Genomic DNA, 14,810 nt, shown 5'->3' on the forward strand with positions numbered 1-14,810 from the left:
AACTGTTCACGTTCATTAAGTTTTTCTTGGTTTGGTTATTTTCACTACTGATAAGCAGAGATGGGCAGTAACTGTAATCTGATTACTTTTTTCAAGTAACGAGTAAAGTAAGGGATTACTATTGCAAAAACGGTAACTAGATTACTGTTACTTTCCCGTAGGAACGCTGTGTTACTGTGTTACTAAAACCGTGATCTTTTTTTGCGAGAATGTATCATGACAGTGACGTAAGCGAGTGCGACGTTTGTGACAACAGCTGTTTGCAGATCAACAATGGATCATATATCGAGTGCGGAGAGAGTATGAGCGTGCAGCGTTTAAAGCGTGGAAGTACTGACCTTACTTTGAGTTTGATTCCATAAAAAGTGACAAAAGCATTAGTGTCCGTTGTGCGTGGGAAGAAAACTTCTTTTTACAGCGAAAAAAACCCCTAAACTTCCAACAAGCACCGAGTAGCTACGACGTAATGGGAAACTCACAGAGAAACTCGTGGATTCTTCCACTGACCGCGGCACACCTGCACCAGGGTAAACCTCCGCCTACCCTACTCCTGCTTTACAGGTGAAAATAGAGTAAAAGGACCCCTAGTCTTTGACTTTATTTATTTTCTGCTGTGTTTTACTTGCATCTATTTGAAAGACTGAGTGTAAACACAAAAAAAAAATTATTTTATGTGCTGGAATGTGCAGAAAATAGGTTTAAATGTTAAACAAATTTCTTCCAGTCAGAGAAACAAGTTTTTAAAAGGGACTTTTCCATTTGATTACATTTTGTATGATGGATTATGTAGAAAAAGTAGAATTGGGCTGAAAGATCTATCGCTTTATCACCTCTTCAGGTTGTAAATCGTGTTTTTAAAAAGTAACTAAGTAACTAAGTAATTAATTACTTTTGAAAATAAGTAATCAGTAAAGTAACGGGATTACTTTTTTGGGGAGGTAATCAGTAATTAGTTACTGATTACTTTTTTCAAGTAACTTGACCAACACTGCTGATAAAAGCACTGGGCTATCCAAACCATTGAATTCACCATATGGCACTGTAATGCCAAAGTATCTGTGGGCGAGATGTGCAACCCCAACGAATGTGTGTAAATTTTAGAATGTACTTGGGTGCAGAAAAACTCTATATATAACTGTGCCATAGCCTTCAATAGTTTGGGCCTTGGTGACTGCTAAAAGCATACAGATACAAGTATTCAAGTATTCAATTAGAATAATCAGTGGCAAGTCACTAAATAGACAATAGCACTGTTACAGAATAGCACTACCCCCTCGGTGGACTGGTGCTGAAAACACCTGTGATATGATTGAGCTTCACATAATTTATTAATATTTACTAAGGTGTTAGTAAAACATTATCTCAAATGAATTCCAACATGTTTCATGTGTTTAATTACATGAAACATGTTCTTATGATTTTAAACTAAATTCTGTTCTCATAATAGTAGTTCCCACAGCCTTAGCTGGGAATTTTATTACTATGACATCAACAACTCTGCTGACTAATACATATTTGAAGCTATATGGAGGTAAGCTTGTAGCATTAATTATGATGTAAAATAATCTCCCTAACTGGATGAATGTGTGCTGCCAGGACAGCTCAGCTGTTAATCAGCACGTGCCAAGTCACGTGTTGCTGCACATGTTACATCAAGGTTTTGTTTGTAATTAAAGGTGACACTGAGACGGTCAGATTGGAAAGGAGGTTTGCACACCAGTGTGTATGCCAAGTGCTGCGTGCGTCACTAAACATGACACTGTTGGACAATGAAGGGAAGAGAACCAGAGGAGGAAACTGAACCTGTGATTAGCAGGAAGGACAGGAAAGTGACTGATAGCACCCAGTAACTAACTTTTAACTGAACTAGTGTAGGTTTTTCCATTTTCCTTGGAATACCTTTTTAGTTTTGTGCGCAAAGTCTTTGGGCCAAACATGAGCTGCATTCCTGCCTCACATAGGTAAGTTACAAGATTTAAATACTCTTACCTTCCACCTACCCACTTTCTAAAGGTTTGAGGATATGAATTGTGTGTTATGGTCTTTACCTTAATGATAATAGAAAATGCCTTGTGGTGACTGCAGTCTGAACTGGCAACAAATGAAGTAATTAATTATTTAATAAATGTGTGGAATAGAGCTGTGTTGAACTACACAGTGACTATACTAAATATTGCTGACCAGTATTTCAAAAGACCTAAATGAATGGCAATGCATATACAGAAACCTATTGTATGTTTATTTATATGTAATATGCCATAAAAGTCTTTATGAGTAGGTCTGGTCTTTCTGTTACAAATATATTAATTACAGCACATATATTTGAAAACTAGTAGTAGTGAAAACAAATGTTCTTGTACCCTTCCCCCCTCCATGGGGTTGAGGCATTAATCAAGCTTGTACTTAGTAATTAGCTGCAGATTAACTCAGCAGGAGAAGCTGTCTCCCTCCGTATACCTACAGTATACCATATAACACTTGACATTTTTCTCTACTGCAAAAACCCTGTAAATCATTCCTCAGTCCACTGCTTCCTGTAAACTTGAACTAAGCTGGACATTCCTAGAACCCTGTTGGAAATCTCTAGACTTTGAGAGTGTGAGGTCTCTGATAGTTAACATGCAGATTTCATCCTTACGCATTTCAGTCCAGTCTACTAATGCCCATCAGCACCTTGTATAAACACTACAGTTTCATAAATGTGTCATGTATATCTTATCTTTGATTTTTATACCTTGAGTTAGATATTCTTTCAAAACCAATTTAGAAATTTTGAACCCTATGTCGCCAAAGTGTTTCAAAAATATTTGTGACAGGATTAAAGAAATGATGGAATGTCTCACATCCAATGAGGCTACGCATGTAGGAATAAAAACCATATCTCAGAGAGGCACACTCTGGAAAGTAATTCATTTCCATTCAGTTTTATTTATAGAGTGCTAAATCACAGAAAAAGTTGCCTCAAGGTGCTTTATACTGTAAGGTAAAGACCCTACAATACTATGAAGAAAACCCCAACGACTCCCTGCTTGGTCCGCCTTTGGGCAAGGACTTGGCAACAGTGCGAAGGAAAAGCCATTTAACAGCAAGAAGTCCAGGCTCAGGAAGAGGCAGTCATCTGCCTCAAGCAGTTGGGGGTGAGGGGAGGAAGACAGGAAAACAGACACATTATGGAAGAGAACCAGAGATTATTAATAACTAATGATTAAATGCAGAGTGATGTATAAACACAAAGAGTAAACAGATGTGAGCAAAAAAGGAACACTCCAGCAGCCTAGGTTTTCTCTAACTGAGGGTTCAGGGTAACACGATCAAGCCCTATCCACGAAGAGTGTTTCACCACTGCGGAGGCTGTGTCCTGCGCAAAATGTGAGGATGGCATTCAGATGACCAACACCAAATCTTTATCAAGTGAACGGGAACTGAGGAGATTACTAGAAGCCAAATACAGAGTGTGTTGCTAAAAGAAGTAAAACAATGGCAATCACACCCCTGGCTTACATCTTGTGTGTGTGTGTGTGTGTGTGTGTGTGTGTGTGTGTGTGTGTGTGTGTGTGTGTGTGTGTGTGTGTGTAGTATGAACACCATTCTCACTCAAGTTGAATCTCAGATGGAGGAGTGTCCAGTTCAGAGGAGAGGAAGCAAAGCCTATCAGGTAGGTTTTTTATTCAGTTCAGTTTTATTTTTATAGTGCCAGTTCACAAAAACAGTTACCTTAACCTCCTAGGACTTGGCGTCTACATATGTGGACATCACATTTTAGGTTATTTAGACCAAAATACTCAATTTTGCTCTACATGGGCCTGATATCCACTTATGAGGACAATATACTGCTACTGTTCTATCAAAATTTTAAACGAATATCCTCATATGTGGCTCTCAATTTTCTTAAAAGCAAAGATGAGTAAAAATAAAATCTGGTAATTCTTTGTTTTTACATTCATCGGGCCCCAATAAGCCCAAATATCAAAGAGAAATTAAAAATGCATGCTGTCTATGGGTAACCCTGTTAAGAGATCTAAGGTTTTTACTCACTTGAAACGTCTAAATTCTGACATAGCATTTTTACAGGAGACTCATCTTCGCATTAAGGATCATTATAGGTTATATTGCCCTTGGGTAGGTCAGGTCTTTCACTCAAATTTTAATTCGAAAGCTAGAGGAGTGGCCATTCTCATTAATAAGAAAGTTCAATTCTCTTCGACCGATGTTATTGCTGATGGGAATGGTAGATACATCATTGTTGCTGGTACCCTAATGCAGAAAAAGGTTTTGTTGGTAAATGTATATGCCCCGAATTTTGATGATGCTGAATTCGCTAATAGATTGCTGAGTAACATCCCCTTTCTGAATACACATTTGCTGATCCTTGGTGGTGATCTGAATTGTGTTTTTGATCCAATTTTGGATCGATCTAGTCCTCGTAATTTGACTCCATCATCTATGTCTAAAACATTCTCAGATTTTATGAAACAGAATGATCTTGTTGATCCATGGAGATTTTGCAACCCTTCAATCAAAAAATTTTCGTTTTTCTCTCAGGTCCACCAGTCTTATTCCAGGATTGATTATTTTTTCATTGACAGAACTCTTAATTCATGTGTTAATTCTTCCGACTATTCTGGTATTGTAATATCTGATCATTCTCCTCTGCTATTGGATGTTCAGCTTTCTAACCAAAAACGTAGTCCTCCACTTTGGAGATTTAACTCTCTCCTTCTGGCGGATAAAGAATTTTGTGAATTTATTTCAGGCTCTATTGAGGAGTTCTTGTCCTTCAATCAGGATGATTCTGTTTCATATTCTCTGCTATGGGAGACTCTTAAATGCTACCTGAGAGGTCAAATTATTTCTTACTCTGTCCGTGCTAATAAAAAGATTAATGCCAGGCTTAAAGAACTTATAGCTGCAATTAGTAACCTTGATCAATGTTATACACTGAACCCTTCTCCAGAATTACTGAAGCAGCGCCTTGATTTGCAAGCAGAATTTGATCTTATGTCAACCAAAGAGGCTGAGCACTTATTACTACGCAGTCGTGGCTCATATTACGAATATGGTGACAAGGCTAGTCGCTTGTTGGCACACCAGTTACGACGTCAGGCCTCCTCGCGTGTGATACCCAGTATTAAACACTCTTATGACAATATTACTACAGATCCCTTGGAAATTAATTCTACCTTTAAAACATTTTACTCTTTGTTGTACAGGTCCGAATTTCCCACGGATAAAGCTAAAATGAATGCATTTCTTCATAATCTTTCAAACCCTGTTATTGGTGCTAATGATGCGGGGCAATTGGACTCCCCATTATCTGTTGAAGAAGTATTAAAAGCTATTACAGTTATGCAGTCTAATAAAGCCCCGGGCCCGGATGGGTTTCCAATTGAATTTTATAAAACATTTATTGGTAAATTGGCACCATTGCTTTTGTCTGTGTTTAACGAATCCTTGGAAACGGGTTCATTACCGCCTACTTTCACACAAGCAACCATAGCGCTCCTTCTCAAAAATGACAAGGACCCAACCTCCTGTGGTTCCTACAGGCCATTATCTCTGCTTAATGCCGATGCAAAGGTATTGGCTAAAGTAATTGCATCTCGCCTTGAGGATGTGCTTCCTCGAATTATATCTGAAGAGCAGAATGGCTTTATAAAGGGACGGCAATTGTTTTTTAATACCCGTACACTCTTTAATGTTATTTACTCAAAGCGTCTATCTGAACTTCCTGAACTTGTGATTTCTTTAGATGCTGAAAAGGCTTTCGATAGGGTGGAGTGGGAGTACTTGTTTGCAGTTTTAGAGAAATTTGGTTTTGGCGATAAATTTATTTCCTGGATTCGGCTTCTTTATTCATCCCCTAAAGCCAGTGTTCATACTAATGATGTTTACTCTGATTATTTTGCGCTGGGTCGTGGTTGTCGTCAAGGTTGCCCTTTGTCTGCCTTACTCTTTGCCATTGCCATCGAGCCTCTGTCTATTACATTGAGATCTTCTTCTGTATTCAGGGGAATCATCCGTAATGGAATTACACATAAAGTATCATTGTATGCGGATGACTTGTTATTATATATGACTGACCCTGCATGCTCCATCCCTGCTGTTTTAAGTATTCTGGAGAACTTCAGTTCGTTTTCAGGTTATAAATTAAATTTGGGGAAAAGTGAGTGTTTTCCTGTTAATACGGCAGCACGACAACTTCAACAGTCCGATCTACCCTTTCGTCTCAGTCCATCTGGGTTTAAGTACTTAGGGATTAACGTGATTCGCTCTCTAGCTGGCCTTAAATCAGAAAATTTGTCTCCTCTTATATCAAGGATCGCATCTGATATTCAAAGATGGGGTAATCTCCCCCTTTCTTTAATCGGTAAGATTAATGTTGTTAAAATGAACATCTTACCAAAATTTTTATTTTTATTTCAGTCAATTCCCTTATTTTTGCCGAAACATTTTTTTGTTTCACTGGACAAGATTATTGGTTCTTTCATTTGGGGAGGGAAGCCACCTAGGGTCTCTAAAACTTTGCTGCAGCGATGCAGATTTAGTGGAGGACTTGCATTACCTAATTTTTTAGTCTACTACTGGGCCGCTCACATCCATAAACTTTGCTACTGGCTAAAATCTTCTGGTTCCTCGTGGTGTAAATTGGAGCTGTCATCATGTAAGGGCTCTTCTTTACCGGCTTTGCTCTATTCCTCTTTACCCGTAAGACCCTCTCTGTACACTGATAATCAGGTGGTTCTTAACACAGTCAAAATCTGGTTTCAGTTTAGACGTCACTTTAATTTTGTAATGCCGTCTTCCTCGGGTCCTCTAAGCGACAACCATTTGTTTCCCCCTTCACTTTTGGACTCGACATTTTCAGTGTGGTGTGACAAGGGTATAAAACAGTTCAAACATTTATATGTGGATGGTGTTTTCGATAGTTTTCCCAACTTGTCTTCTCGTTATAATCTCCCTATTACCCATTTGTTTCGCTATTTTCAAATTCGAAATTTTGTTGCCAAGTGTTTTCCAAATTTCCCCTCTTTGCCTCCAGAACAGCAGTGGGAAACTACGTTATCATTTGTTCCTCATCACAGAGGAACCATTTTGAAACTCTATGATGCTATCCTGTCTTTTAGTAACCACTCTAATGTTAAGCTTAAGTGTACATGGGAAGGAGAACTGGGAATTCGAATACATGAGGAGTCTTGGGAACAGGCTATAGCGAGGGTACGATCTTCCACCTCCTGTGCTCGTCTTGGACTTATTCAATTTAAGGTCATACACAGGGTGCATTTCTCTAAGTCTAGACTTTCTGAATTGTATCCAGAAGTGGAAAATAAATGTGATAAATGCCACGGTTCTCCTTGTCACCTTAGCCACATGTTTTTTCTGTGTCCTGAGCTGGAAGGTTTCTGGACAGGGTATTTTGCTATTATGTCAACTGTTCTTGGGGTAACTCTTCATCCTTGTCCTCTGATTGCTGTATTTGGGATTCCTGTTCGTTGTATGTTTTTTTTTTTCATATATATATATATATATATATATATATATATATATATATATATATATATGTATATTTACTTAGGAAAATGAAGAAAGGTTGATTGTATTTTGGTAACTGCAAGTGCTGTTGTTTTCTTTTTTCAATAAAAATATTTTCCAAAAAAAAATGCATGCTGTGGAAGAGTTCGGGTCTTAGGAGGTTAAGGCACATTAACATTCAACACAAGCACAAGCAGAGAAAATCCCAACAATCATATGAACCGCTGTAAACAAGCACTTTGGCAACAGTGGTAAGGAAAAACTCCCTCGTAACAAGAAGAAACCTCCTGCACAACCAGGCTCAGGGAGGGGCGGCTAACTGCCTCAACTGGCTGGGAGTGAGGGGAGGAAGATGGGACAAAGGACACCCTGTTGAAAAGAGCAGATTAATAATAATTAATGGTTAAATGCAGAGTGGTGTATAAACACATGAGTGGAGAAGAAACAGCAGCTTATTGCAGGACTCAGGACTCACCTGATCCAGCCCTAACTATATACTTTGCCAAAGAGGAACATTTTAGGCCGGATCTAATGACAGTTTTTACAGTTAACACCACCACATGAGATGTAATTAAAGCCCAGACTTTCATTTTAATTCAGTGGGTTTAACAAAAGTAAACCATTTAACAGTTACAGCCATTTATGTCACTGTGCCTGATGAAACACACGTTGAGCAGTCGCTCACTGATATTGCTATCACATGTAATGAAACCTTCTTCAAAGTCATTTAGGTCTGTTTCTCTCTTTATTTTGTTTCAAAATTTCAACTTTTCAGAATATCAGCCGTGTAATTGATGCTGCAGAGCTTGTCTGAGTAGCATCTTCACTGTGGTTTTCATTTCATTCCTTTTTATAATAATAATAATAATAATAATAATTCTGTTAATTTGTAACCAGTTGGCATTTATTTCAGTACCTGAAAAAACTAAGGAGGCTGAGAACATCATCTACTGAAATAAGATTGTATTATTTATGAGCACATGACTTTCAGTCCTTACAGTTACTTATTTTCAATTTACATTTTTTAAGAGCATTATGAATTTGTTCCCTGACCAGATCTTCCCTGAAGCCAACATGAATGAAGAGTCAGATTATCCCGAAGACTTTGTTTATAGGAGGGAGCGTCTTCCCTCTATTGTTGTGGAGCCCACAGACCACAGTGAACAGGAGAGTGGGGAGCTGCGCTGGCCTTTGGGATGTCCAGTGGGTAGCAATGTGGAGGAAGAACTTGATGACAACAGAAGTGCTGATCACATGACAGAGAGCTCTGTGGATGGACAGCAGCAGGAGGACAAGGAAGAAAGGTAAAGAGCAGATAATTATAATTTCCAGCACTGAGTCTGGGTCCTGGGAACAGCCATGGAAGCAGAGGAATCTGCTCCCTGAGAAATCAAGGCACTTCATACAACTTGCCTCTTTAACCCAAGCACTTTTTTCACAAGTGCTTACTATCTAGCATTTATCCTCTATTGCAGTGGTTCCCAAACGGTTTTTGCTAGGCCCCTCTTTGTTTTACAAGAAAATCCCACTGCAGTTTATTTCACACCTCACACCTTTTGTAAACAATGAAACTAATAAAAGTAAACTGCAACAAATTACAGGTTGGAGTAAAATAAACTACTACCTCTTTTAAATAACAGAAAAACAAACCATCTTTATGGTGTCATTATTTTGCATGTGGTTGTTTTTTTTTTACCGTGTACTAACATTCAACACTGCTATCAATTGATGCAATAGATATTTTTCAAAAAATGCCTCTCTGTGCAAAACAACTGTTGGAATCTGTTGGTCCATGATGTGGACAGCCCAGCGTGTGCTCCCGACGCAGGGGAAACAAATTCTGCCAGGGATACTTACCGTGGCACCAACGTTGTGCAGGTGAAGCCAAAAGCAAGATATCCTTCATCACATTTTCCAGTCTTTGGCTTGGAAAGAAGTTGGTTTGGAAGTGTATTTGGCGATGCTTCATCTTCCGCTTTGCCCCGTCTCTTATGCAAGCAATGCCCAAGCATTCTTTTTTTTGTTCATACCACGCCGCCCTTGCAATGGCTGTGCTCCCAGACTTTGGGAGAACCACTGCTCTAATGGATGCACTGTAGAGCAGCTTGGGGTTAGTATCTTGTCCAAGGATATTTGACATGCAGATTGGGGCAGCCAGGAATCAAACCACCAGCATTCTAACTAGTAGATGACTGCCTCTAACTCCTGACGTAAAGCCACCCCAAACAACAACCACTCTCTGAAAAAGGGAGGTGCTCTCACTTGGTGTTGGCTCTCTCTGTGCTGCAGCATTTTGGATACAACTACAGGCTTTTCACAGTTTTTACGACAACCTGATAATAATGTATGTTGTTGTTGTTCTTTCCTTTTTAATCACTGAGATAGAATTTAAGAGATAATGCGCAAATGGAAGAAAGCAAATATTTGTTTAATATGCATATTTAGGGACATTTATTAGTCAAGAACAACTTTCCTCACAGTCTGGTTAGACACCCTGTTTATAAGATTTTTAAGGTGAACTACAATCATTTTAGTTTTATCTCACTTTAGAAGCAGAAAGTTAGCGGCCATACAGGTCTTTATGTCTTTAAGACATTCCTGCAGTTTAACTCATTGGTGTGTGTTATCTGGCTTCATGGACAGATAGAGCTGGGTGTCATCTGCATAGCAGTGTAAATGTATGCTATGTCTTCTAATGATGCTGCCTAAGGGAAGCATGTATAATGTAAACAGAATTGGTCCTAGCACTGAACCCTGTGGAACTCCATAATTAACCTCAGTGTGTGAAGAGGACTCTCCATTTACATGCACAAACTGGAGTCTATTAGATAGATATGATACAAACCACTGCAGCACAGTACCTGTAATACCTACAGCATGTTCTAATCGCTCTAATAGGATATTATGGTCGACAGTATCGAACGCTGCACTGAGGTCTAGCAGGACAAGCACAGAGATGAGTCCACTGTCAGAGGCCATAAGAAGATCATTTGTAACCTTCACTAAAGCTGTTTCTGTGCTGTGCTGAGCTCTGAAACCTGACTGAAACTCTTCAAATAAACCTCTGCAGATGATCTGTTAGCTGTTTGACAACTACTCTTTCAAGGATGTTTGATATAAAGGAAGGTTGGAGATTGGCCTATAATTAGCTAAGACTGCTGGGTCTAGAGATGCTTTTTGAGTAAAGGTTTAACTACAGCCAGCTTGAAGGCCTGTGGTACATAGCTGATCATTAGAGATAGGTTGATCAGATTTAATATTGAAGCATTAATTAATGGCAGGACTTCTTTGAGCAGTTTTGTAGGAATGGGGTCTAAAAGACAGGTTGATGGTTTGGAGGAAGTAATTATTGAAGTTAACTCAGAAAGATCAATTGGAGAAAAAGAGTCTAAATAAATGTAACTAGTGTTAGCTGTAAATAGCTATAGGTCTGTGGGATGGTTATGAATATTTTTCTCTGATAGTTAAAATTGTATTTGTGAAGAAATTAATGAAATCATTACTAATTAAGGTTAAATGAATAAATGATGAATTGTAAAATTTCCTAGGTTTACGGAGAGCTGCTTTAAAAAACAAAACAAAAAAACAAAACAAAAAAAAAACCAACAACAGAGCAATAAACTAATTTCCAAGGCTATGAATGAATGTGAAGATTTTTAGTTCCTGTATCAAGTCAGTTAACCATTACCAATTTTTATTTCGTAGCTCAGTTGCCAGGAAGTCTTCTATTGGCCCATCCCAGACTCACCTGTCTCTCATCCGGCTAACTCCGCCCACCTCCCCCACCACCCCTGATGCTGCCCCACCCTGCCTGAGGAACTGAAGCAGTACAAGCATTAAAATATACTGTGTGTAACGTTTTTCATGGATATGTGTTATTGTTGAGTAATATTTTACTACCTTGCTAATAAATTACGAAAATTATAAAAAAAAAATATATTTTATAACCACAGTACTTTTATCCTTCTTGGATTGTGAAGAAATGCCATATTTTCACATACATTGTCTGATTTTGGTCAGAATTCATAATGAAAAATTCATTATTAAAGTATATGCTGTTACAGCGAGTCCTTTACTACTAAAAAATAAAATAATTTGCATTGCCAGGTCATTATGGATGATTACGGTATAATAATAATAATGGGGGTTTTTTTGGTTTATGTTTTTACATGTATCCATAAGCTCGACATTTATGGCAGGAAGTGCGCTGACTAAATCCTGTGCTGACAAATGATGGTAATCATAAAGTCAAGTCCACCTTTTAAATTCACAAATTTAAATTGAAGGTTTATGACAAATTATTTTAAGACTTTCAGATGCTAAACATTTACCTAAAAGATACAGAGATATTTTCCCTTTAACTTTTCTGGCTGTGTGCAATGACAGTTTAACAAGTCAAGTTCATATCCACTAGTCTCATCCTAGAGTTTTAACTTTTACCCCCTCGCTACAGAGCCTAGCAGGTTACTGCACTTGCCATGTTATTATAGTAGCTGTCCTCTAGAGGGAAGCACAGGAACACACATAACTGGTATCTTTTCATGGGACAGCACTGAAGATATGACTTTGATGCGATGTAAAGTAGTCGGTGTACAGCTTGTATAGCAGTGTCTTGATGCATGCTCAGTCATTCAGGTAAGTAAATCCCAAAAAGTTGATTCTGTTCATCTGCAGGTTTCCAACCTTATAAACAGGACATTTGCACAATGACTGAAACCAGCACCACTGAATGAACAATGGGCTGGGAGGTCAGTTTATGATCATTAATATGCAAACTGTCATGACCATTGATCAACAACCACTGATCAAAGCCCACTGACTTAATTTAATTATTTAATCTTGTAGTAAATTAAGTTATGAAATTGTGTTTAATATTTTTATATATACTCTGTTACCTTAGTGCAATCAAAAAGATCGACCCTCTGTGAAAGGGTCCTCTCTCTCTCTCTCTCTGGTTGTGTTACAATAGCAAGCAAACTGTACTGCTGAGGGGCTTTATTGAATGGACCCCAGCTCCTGTCTCTTGTTGTCAAATTCTCAAGCGAAACAAGGACAAGGACAACCAACCACTGACCACCAAGTAGGTTGGTTCAGATATTTCATGATGATTTCCTGCTGCCATTACCAGTGCCTTAATAATTGTTTGTTTTTTTTTTTTTTTAATTTTTAGATGTAGGGGAGAGGTGGATTGAAATAACTTTCATGAACAAATGAATGGCCTTTCATGGCGAAACCAGATGAGGTTTGACTCCATCAAATAAATACTTCAAATGAGGGGAGAGAAAACAAGGGAAGTCAAACTAAAAACCAGACATGCAGAGCAGCAATCACCTGAATGGGGAAACAAGATTAACTTACATTTGTGTATAAAGTAAAGCAATTAAACATATTGGAACACATTTGAATGTTTAATCTTTATGATTAGAAATAAAGAAATAATTCACTGGGGGTGGATAGTATAGTCTGAGTACAGCACACCTCCAACCCCTCACCTAAACTGTTGAAAATGGAGTGTGTATTTTTTGGGGTGAATACTCTAAATAACATAAGCCACATCATATCAGTATAACTAACCACATATATTCTCTGTCTGTATTTACAGTAATAAGGGTCAGCTAATTAAAGTCAACTTCTTCTTTGTCTTTATCGAGGGATGAAATAGAAAGTTTCCAGCAGTGCCTAGTGTCGAAGATTAAAAGTCTGTCAGTCACTCACAAAAAAGTACACCTATTGTTTTGGTTTATTATGGATATAGATTACCTTAAGTAGGACAACTGCAATTTGTTTTCCTTACAGTTGTACACTCACCATGTTTTGCACATCACTTTACATTTCCCTTTCAACACTAGCCACTCCTATAACTGCACTTTCAGCTGTTCTTCAGGTGCTAAAAATCCTGCTTTCTTGTGGCAGCTACGTTCCAAGAAAAACAATGAAAGATTCCCGAGTGTCCTGCTGTGCTGTGTGTAACCTAAGGCCCTTATTCAGATCCACTGTAAAATCAAATTAGTTCCCACAGCTTTTAAAAAATTTAACAAAAAACAAAGTAAAAATTACTTAAGATAAATAAGTTAGGGCAACTTATTTATTCTGAGTTATTTCTCTGAACTTAAACAATGTATGGAAACTCGTTGCCTCAAAAAATGTAAAGCTTACGTAAAGATAACTATGTTAGGACAACATAGTCATTGCAAGTACACAGTACTAAGAATAACTTTGGTTTTTTTTGAGTGTGCAATACTAATTGTTTACCTACGGACAAACATTTCAAGTTCTGCTAAACTAAAAAACAATTTTTGGTACCATACTATTTTTGATTTTGCTTACATGACGACGAAGCACGAAACCGACGTTGACGAAAATGCCCTGGCCACCGCTGATGCTGTAGTGGATACCAGAGGCACTGCCTCGGGCCACCGGGTTGTCCACTACAGTCAAAAGGTCCGTGAAACCTTGCGACTGTGGCAGAGGACCAACCAGATCCACATGCACCTGATCAAAACGCTTCCCTGCGTTGGCATGGGATGTACGCCACTGCCCAGTCTTTCACCGATTTGCGAGGGGCCGACCAAACGAACCTAGAGCTGACCAGCTTGACTGAGGCCCGGACACCTGGATGAGAGAGGACGTGTACTTACTGAGTCAAAAATGCAACAACGCCACAAAGAGGCGCCAAAAAGGGGAACTACCGGACATGGACGGTCGGTGGAAACATCGCAAAGCAGGCTAGGCCCACCGTTCCACATGGGTCAGTCCTCCAGTGCAAGGCCCGTTTGCTCAGACTGAAAGGCAAGGACGTCCAGGTTAGCACGCTGGTCAGCGGCCATAGCGTCAAAGTCTATGCCGACATAAACGGGAGAAACCAGCACGGTCAACAGACAGTCAGCCACGCAGTTAGACTTACCAGCCACGTGCTGAATGTCTGTCGTAAACTTGCAAATGGCTGCCAACTGGCGCTGTTGGCTCACGCTCCACGGGTCAGAGACCTTGGACATTGCAAATGTCAAGGGTTTATGAAAGCTACGACCCTCAAAAATGTCGCGTCGCGAGGTGTAGGGCCAGTAACTTCCTGTCAAAAACACTATATTTGCGCTCACTGTCCCTGAGCGTGTGAATGAAAAAGGCGAGCGGTTGCCAGACACCGGAGACCCGCTGTTCTAACACGCAGGGGTGGATGTAGAGAAATTTTCTGAGGGGGGCAAAGAAATCAAATTGGGTGGCAAAATAAAGCCTTTTTTCAAACACATATGCAGGTGGTTACATATGGTGGAAATGATTCA

At 39.0% G+C, this 14,810-nt stretch overlaps 1 protein-coding gene across 1 annotated transcript; it reads left to right on the forward strand.

Moving 5' to 3' along the window:
* Positions 1-1,712: 1,712 nt before the first annotated feature.
* Positions 1,713-11,591, forward strand: LOC145431331 (uncharacterized). The gene is made up of 4 exons (XM_080306948.1): positions 1,713-1,961; positions 3,577-3,655; positions 8,587-8,834; positions 11,236-11,591. Exons 1-4 carry the CDS (start codon positions 1,936-1,938, stop codon positions 11,351-11,353), a joined length of 471 nt encoding a protein of 156 aa, XP_080163074.1. The 5' UTR covers positions 1,713-1,935; the 3' UTR covers positions 11,354-11,591.
* The last annotated feature ends 3,219 nt before the right edge of the window (positions 11,592-14,810 follow it).

The sequence above is a fragment of the Astatotilapia calliptera genome, chromosome 10 (genome assembly GCF_964374335.1).
Source record: "Astatotilapia calliptera chromosome 10, fAstCal68.1, whole genome shotgun sequence".
NCBI classification, from domain to species: Eukaryota; Metazoa; Chordata; class Actinopteri; order Cichliformes; family Cichlidae; genus Astatotilapia; species Astatotilapia calliptera.

Coding starts and splice junctions, on each gene's coding strand:
- LOC145431331 (XM_080306948.1), top strand. CDS start 1,936: ATGAGCTGCATTCCTGCCTCACATAG. Junction 1,962..3,576: donor TGCATTCCTGCCTCACATAG/GTAAGTTACAAG, acceptor GTGTGTGTGTAG/TATGAACACCATTCTCACTC. Junction 3,656..8,586: donor GAGGAAGCAAAGCCTATCAG/GTAGGTTTTTTA, acceptor TTCCCTGACCAG/ATCTTCCCTGAAGCCAACAT.